Source organism: Colobus angolensis, unplaced genomic scaffold (genome assembly GCF_000951035.1).
Source record: "Colobus angolensis palliatus isolate OR3802 unplaced genomic scaffold, Cang.pa_1.0 Scaffold182, whole genome shotgun sequence".
Lineage (NCBI taxonomy): Eukaryota > Metazoa > Chordata > Mammalia > Primates > Cercopithecidae > Colobus > Colobus angolensis.
Window position 1 is genome coordinate 980,273 of NW_012114955.1, and position 8,129 is coordinate 988,401.

At 43.6% G+C, this 8,129-nt stretch overlaps 1 protein-coding gene across 1 annotated transcript; it reads left to right on the top strand.

Annotated features, from left to right (window-relative positions):
- Positions 1-348: 348 nt before the first annotated feature.
- HILPDA (hypoxia inducible lipid droplet-associated) lies at positions 349-1,601 on the top strand. The gene has a single exon (XM_011939547.1). It carries the CDS (start codon positions 433-435, stop codon positions 622-624), a length of 192 nt encoding a protein of 63 aa, XP_011794937.1. The 5' UTR covers positions 349-432; the 3' UTR covers positions 625-1,601.
- The last annotated feature ends 6,528 nt before the right edge of the window (positions 1,602-8,129 follow it).

An 8,129-nucleotide genomic window follows, 5' to 3' on the forward strand; every position in this document is an offset into this window, starting at 1 on the left:
GTAGTAGAGACAGGGTTTCACCATGTTGGTCAGGCTGGTCTCGAACTCCTGACCTCAGGTGATCCACCCGCCTCGGCCTCGCAAAGTGCTGGGATTACAGACGTGAGCCACCGCTCCTGGCCTAAGAAAGTCAACGTTTTAAGAAGTGTTCTTGAATTAGTCCAAGAAGCAAGACTGGCTCCGTAGCCATGAAGTTTGCAATGTAAAATATTCTTGGAGAGTTGCTGTGCAAGAACATCCCTGGTCTCTGTGTCCCTCACTGGCTAAGCCTCTCTTTCAGCCCCTGAGAGGACAGAAGAGTCAGGGCTGGATGCATGCATACCCTCAAAAGGCTATAGATTAATCCTTTCCTCTTTTTCCTCAGGGTTCAGAGGCCTTTCAGAAGGAGAAGGCAGCTCTGCTTCTCTGCAGAGGAGTAGGGTCCTTTCAGCCATGAAGCATGTGTTGAACCTCTACCTTTTAGGTGTGGTGCTGACGCTACTCTCCATCTTCGTTAGAGTGATGGAGTCCCTAGAGGTCTTACTAGAGAACCCATTGCCTGGGACCTCCTGGACCACCCGAAGCCAACTAACCAACACAGAACCCACCAAGGGCCTTCCAGACCATCCATCCAGAAGCATGTGATAAGACCTCCTTCTGTGCTGGCCATATTTTGGAACACTGACCTACACATGTCCAGAAGGGAATCCCATTCCTAGAAGGCAGGCTGAGCACCAGTGTAACCAGAGAACTAACTATTACTAGGCCTTGAAGGACCTGCCTAACTGGATGCTCATTGCCTGGACAAGGCCTGTTTAGGCCGGTCGCTCATGCCTGTAATCCTAGCACTTTGGGAGGCTGAGGTGGGTGGATCACGTGAGGTCAGGAGTTTGAGACCAGCCTTGCCAACATGGCGAAACCCCGTCTCTACTAAAAATACAAAAGTTAGCTGGGTGTGGTGGCAGAGGCCTGTAATCCCAGCTACTTGGGAGGCTGAGGCAGGAGAATTGCTTGAACCCAGGGGCAGAGGTTATAGTGAGTTGAGATCGCACTGCTGTACCCAGCCTGGGCCACAGAGCAAGACTCCATGTCAAAAAAAAAAAAAAAGAGAAAAAGCCTGTTTAATGCACTGGTGGGAATGGATTGCTTATGGCTGTGAGATAGGTTGGTCTCGCCCTTACCTCGCAGAAGCTTACCCCAGGGTCTGGTGTATACTGTGCTTTTCTCAGCAGTATGGCTCTGACATCTCTTAGATGTCCCAACTTCAACTGTTGGGAGATGGTGATGTTTTCAACCCTGCTTCCTAAACATCTGCCAGGGATTCCTTTAGTCTTGAATGTCTTATGCTCAATTATTTGGTGTTCAGCCTCTCTTCCACAAGAGCTCCTCCATGTTTGGATAGCAGTTGAAGAGGTGTGTGGGTGGGCTGTTGGGAGGGAGAGGATGGAGTGTTCAGTGCCCATTTCTCATTGTTTTACATTTTAAAGTCCTTCCTCCAATATAGTGTGTATTGGTCTGAAGAGGGAGGTGGGATACCAAAGCCTGCTCAAGTTATGGACATTGTGGCCACCATGTGGCTTAAATGATTTTTTCTAATTAATAAAGTGGAATATGTATTTCTACTGTGTGTCATGTTGACTTCTGCTCTTGAAATTCGCGGTAGGGAGGGTCTTAATTTCTAGACCTGAGGTTTAATATCTCAATACTTTGGAGCAGGAAAGTGCTTAAATCACTTTGTTTAAAACATAGTATCAATAGACCTCTGAAGTTGGGGCAGAGGCAGTTGGGTCTGCCCTGTATCAGCCAGTTGTGTGAGCCTAGGCCATGACTATTGCAGGCCTGTCATGACTAGATCTGTAAAGAAGAAAAGTGATCACCACTTCCAGCCCCTCTCCTTGAGTCTCTGGGACAAAGAGGACTGTCATTCCAGGAGGCCATGAGCTTTTTCTTCTGTACTCTTCAGCATGTTTTACCTACCAAAAAGTATGCTTAATTCGGATTGTTCTCAAAGTCTGTTGGTAAAGTGTCTACACCACACAGATGATTATTTCTGCTCTCCCAGATCTAAGCAACTTGGCCTTTACTCAAAGTTGGAGGGTGTTTTGTTTTGTTTTGTTTTGTTTTCTTGTATCCACCAGTCTTGTACTCCCTGTCCCATGTACAATTGTATTCACTCCTCTGCCTGTGACAATATAGTTACACTCCCATGTGGGCATGTGCATCATGTTATTTATTTGATTTACTTTTGCTAAAGCAAAACAATGGAGTATAGCGTCTTCTGTTAAGCCAGTTTTGCTTCCTGAGTGTTCTTAAAGTGTCACCACCCTAGAAGCCTGTGGGTTAAGCATCACTTTCATTTATTGCACTGTGGTTGTCACTAGTGTTATTTATCAAGTATTTCCAGTTTCCCACCTTCTGGGTACATGGTAAGTTGGTTCCCTTGTGGCTGGCGGGGTTTATATGACTGTTATTTTGTTAGCATAGTACTACTCAAAAATCTATTTGGCTTTTTCTCTCTGGTTTCAGAGTTTCATATGCCAGTAGTTACCCTCTTCTAGTTGTATTTCTTATATTTGATATATTTTCTTATTCTCATGCCTCTAATTTGGGGTATTTTTGAACCTTCAATTGAAGAGCCTATACCTTAAGTCTCTCCTCCAAGTGGTTTAGTTTAATTGAAGTGATCTGTGTGCCACCACCCCCTTGTGGTTGGATGGGGCCATGTCATTAGCTCATGGGGCCAATGAGCTGTGAGTGGTAGTGACTTGTGTTATTTCTATGTGAGAGCATTTCAGTGCTGGAGAAATCTGCGAGGCCCTCTTTTTCCCTCTGTGCAGTGACCAGCAATGCTTCCTATGGAACTGTTCATTAGTGTAGGTCCTGGAATGATGCCATGGCGCAGGGCCCTTAATCTGTCCAATCTGACAGGCCCAGTAAAAGGACTGGGCCTGTTTCAGTAAGGTGACTGATACCTGCACCGTAGCACAGAAATTGTGCTACTGATATCTGGGGGTTTTGTTAACTGAAGTATAACTTAACCTATCCTGACTGGTACATTGTGTACAGCACCAATTGGATGCCAGGCATCAGCTAATACCTCATCGCTACCTGCCTCAACATGTACACAAGGTAGTGGGAGGAAAGCATGTGAACAAATAATGTGTCATGGTTTTGTGATAGAAATATGTACACAGGATAGTGGGTACATAAAGTTATTTGGAGGCTGGAGGGGGGTGTTCAGGAAAGGCTTCTTAGAGGATCTCAACCACTACCTGCCTCAAAATGTACACGAGGTAGTGGGGGGAAAGCATGTGAACAAATAATATGTCATGGTTTTGTGATAGGAATATGTATACAGGATAGTGGGTACATAAAGTTATTTGTAGGCAGGAGAGGGATGTTCAGGAAAAGCTTCTTAGAGGATCTCAATTGTTAAAAATGCGTAGGTTGTAGGCCTGCTGGCCAACTTAGGAAAAGGTGTCTCAGTGGAGGGAACAATGGGAGCAAAGGCATGGAGATGAGCCTATGCACAGCTCATTTAGAAAACTGCAAGTACAGGCCAGGCCCAGTGGCTCACGCCTGTAATCCCAGCACTTTGGGAGGCCTAGGCGGGCGGATCACCTGAGGTCAGGAGTTTGTGACCAGCCTGGTCAACATGGTGAAACGCCATCTCTATTAAAAATCCAAAAAATTAGCTGGGTGTGGTGGCAGGTGCCTGAAATCTCAGCTACTCAGGAGGCTGAGGCAAGAGAATCACTTAAATTTGGGGGTCAGAGGTTGCAGTGAGCGGAGATGCGCCATTGCACTCCAGCCTGTGCAGCAAGAGCAGAACTCCATCTCAAAACTGCAAGTACAGGCCAGGCACAGTGGCTCATACCTGTAACCCCAGCACTTTGGGAGGCTGAGGCAGGAGGATTGCTTGAGCCCAAGAGTTTAAGACCAGCCTGGGGAACAGAGCAAGACCCCATCTCTATTAAAAATAATAATAATAATAATAATTAAAAATTTTTTTTTCCATTCAGGGTCTCTTTCTGTTGCCCAGGCTGGAGTGCAGTGGTGGGATGTTGGTTCACTGCAACCTCCATCTCCCGAGCTCAAGCAAGTCTCCTGTCTCAGCCTCCCCAGTAGCTGGTACTACAGGTGCACGCCACCATGCCCAGCTAATTTTTGTATTTTTTGTAGAGATGGAGTTTCACCATGTTGCCCAGACTGTCCTCAAACCCCTGGACTCAAGTGATCCACCTGCCTTGGCCTCCCAAAGTGCTGGGATTACAGGTGTGAGCCACAGCACCCTGCCAGCACCCCCGCCAACATTTTTTTAAACGTTAGCTGGGCATAGTGGCACATGCCTGTAGTCCTAGCTACCAATGAGGCTGAAGTGGAGGATCATTTGAGCCCAGGAGTTTGAGGCTGCAGTGAGCCATGATCATGCCACTGTGCTCCAGCCTAGGTGACAGAACTAAACCCTGTCTCAAAAAATTAAGCCTGGGCATGGTGGCTCACGCCTGTAATCCCCGCACTTTGGGAGGCTGAGGCAGGTAGATCATTTGAGATCAGGAGTTCGAGACCAGCCTGGGCAATATGGTGAAACCCCGTCTCCACTAAAAATACAAAAATTAGCTGGGCATGGTGGCGGGCATCTGTAGTCCCAGCTACTGGGGAGGCTGAGACAGGAGAATTGCTTGAACCTGGGAGGCAGAGGTTGCAGTGAGCCGAAATTATGCCACTGCACTCCAGCCTGGGTGACAGAGTGAGACTCCATCTCAAAATAAATAAATAATAATAAATAAATAATTTTTCAAACTGCAAGTACAAATTTTAAATCTCTTACTAGCTTGTGGCCTGAACTCTAGTGCCACCTAGTGGACTCTAAAGAAGGAACTATTTTATATACTGTTTGCTGTGTAATGCTTTCTGAACTTGAATGACTGTGCCTCTGAAGCTTAAGATAACTATGAGAATATTAAGGGCTGGAAGATAAGATCTATCCCAGCACTGTCCAATAAAAACATAATGCAAGCCACATATATAATTTAAAATTTTCTAGTGTCCACATTAAAGAGTAAAAAGAAACCAAAGATATTTTTAACATATTTAATGCAATGTATTCAAGATATCATTCCAAAATATAACATAAAGTGTTATTAATGAGATATTTTAAATATATTTAAAATATATATTTTATTTTATTTTATTTATTTTTCGAGGTACCAAGTTTGTATACTGGTGGGCATTTTATATTTACAATACGTCTCTACTTGGATTTGCCACATTTTCTTTAGTTTTTGTTGTTGGTGCTTTTGTTTGTTTGTTTGTTTGTTTGTTTGAGAGTCTTGCTCTGTTGCCCATGCTGGAGTGCAGTGGTGCAATCTTGGCTTACTGCACCCTCCGCCTCTGGGTTCAAGCAATTCTTGTGCATCACCCTCCTGAGTAGCTGGGATTACTGGTGCCTGCCACCACGTTGGGCTAATTTTTTTTATTTTTGGTAAAGATGGGGATTCATCATGTTTACCAGGCTGGTTTTGAACTCTTGGCCTCATGTGATCTGCCTGCCTTAGCCTTCCAAAGTGCTGGGGTTACAGACATGAGCCACCGCATCCGGCCTGGATTTGTCACATTTTAAATGCTCACCGGTCACATGTGGTAGGTTAGTGGCTGCTGCAATAGACAGTGCTGGTCTAGCCCAGTCTTTTTACTGCTGAGGAAATTGGCACAAGACGATAGGTAACTTAGACAGTATTATTGAGCTAATAAGTAGTCAGTTCCCAGAATGCGGCTCTATTCCCTCCTTCATGCTTTTTTTTCTTCTTTTTCTAAGACTCTGAAATGTAGTATAACAAAGCATGTCAATAATGAGCTTTGTCACTCTCAGGACATTCTTAGGTGGAACATGGAATTTGATTTCTTTCCTTTATTATTATTATTTTTTTAATTAAAGGAAACCCAATGTAAAATTCAAAATGGGTATTACTTAGAATATTTGCATGCTGTCTTGCCCATAGACCACCAACAATGCCTACAGACTTGATTTGCTTTATATGGCAAAAATATGTCAAATTAATCACTCATAATTAATCACTTGAACATTGTTTTTATTACTATTTCCTTTTAGATCATGTCCATACACATGGGGATATTTATTTATTTATTTATTTATTTATTTGGCAGTGCCTCGCTCTGTTGCCCAGGCTAGAGTGCAGTGGTACCATTTCAGCTCACTGCAACCTCCACCCTTCGGGTTCAAGCGATTTTCCTGCCTCAGCCTCCTGAATAGCTGGGACCACAGGCACCCGCCACCTCGCCTGGCTAATTTTTGCATTTTTAGTAGAGACAGGGTTTCACCATGTTGGCCAGGCTGGTCTTGAACTCCTGACCTCAAGTGATCCACCTGCTTCAGCCTCCCAAAGTGCTGGGATTACAGGCATGAGCCACCGCGTCCAGCCAGGAATTTCTATATTGTTTTAATAGTATAAATGCAATTTGGCCTTTTTTTGTTTTTTCTTTTACTTACCATTATAACTTGCAGAATTAAATAACTAATAAAAGTAGGGAGTCCAATGTAATCTGAGGAATTCTAATTTGGAGAACATTATACTCACATAAGACTTATTAGCAAAATATAATGTTAAATAAAGAAATACTATATAAAGTTCTCAGGATTTAATAGATCTTAGGTGCCCAGAGGTGACAGAAATTAATAATTGGATAGAAGAATACAGAGAAGGCAAGATAATTCATGCTGGAAATGTGCTAAAAGTGCTTCAAAGGGAAAATGATTACCCAGTAACCAAAAAGAAACCTGCTTTCCTCTCCCTTTTTATGTAAAGCTTTCCCTTCTTTTTTGGATATTTCTTCATGGTGGTGGTGGTGGGCTTTATTTGTTGGGGTTAGTATATTAGTTGTCAATTGTTGTGTAACAAATATACCTTAACTTAGCAGTTTCAAGCAATTATTGTCTCATACAGTTGCTGATGGTCAGGAATCTTGGAGTGGCTTAGCTGCATGGTTCCGGCTCTGAGCCAGAACCTCTCATGAGGTTGCAGTCAAGCTGTTGGCCTGGGACTGCAGTCATCTGAAGTCTCATCAGCAGCTAGAGGATTCATTTCCAAGTTAGCTCACATGGCTGTTGGCAGGCCTTCATTCCTGGATGGCTATTGGCTGGAGGCCTAAGTTCTTCACCATGTGGACCTCTCCACAAGGCTGCTCATGACATGGCAGATGGCTTCCCTTTGGGTGGAATGATGGGGGTCGAGGGCCAGGGTAGGGGTGGTATGGAGAGAGAAAAAACTACCAAGATGAAAACTGCAGTGACTTTTATAGCCTAATATTGGAAGGGACATATCACTACTTGTGCCTTATCCTTTCAGTCACACAGACTAACCCTGATATATTATGGATAGGGACTTGGAGACTACTCCAAAGACCAGGAGGCGATGATCACTGGGGTCCTCTTGGAGACTGGCCACCACAGTTGCCTTTTCCTTTTCAGGTCACTTACAAGGGTCTTTGTTGCTATGGAGGTAGATGTGGGCATAATCAAAGGATACCTGTTGTACAGGCCTTTATTATACAAACCTCTGCAATAAAACAATGAATAACACATCACGGCCAACACAGTTATACAGTGTTAAACTGGAGTGGAAAGGGAGGAATCAGAATTTCATGTGATAGAACACTTGAAGTCTGCCTGTGCACATGTATGAATATGCATTAGGGAGAAGTAAAAGGGTGACTCGAAAATCTTCCTAAAGTAATATTGTCTAGAAAGTTTGAGAGGTTTAATTGTGGCTAACGATTTACTGAAGATAAAATGTTCCTGGGACCTTAATAGTTTCAAGAACTTTACCAAATCAAGAAGGCAAATACATAGGAGTCTAAAAATTATTTAGTTTTGTGTATTCATCTCAGAGTACCAATTATAATTTTGTTTATTTTTAATTTTAAAAAGTTTAGAACAAAACAAGAGAACTAATTACAATGTTAAAAAGGAACAGAGGAAGGATAGATTTGGGGCCAATTATATTCCCGTTTGGGTTTTCGTTACTATAAAAATGGAAATACTGGGCCGGGCGCGGTGGCTCAAGCCTGTAATCCCAGCACTTTGGGAGGCCGAGACGGGCGGATCACGAGGTCAGGAGATTGAGACCATC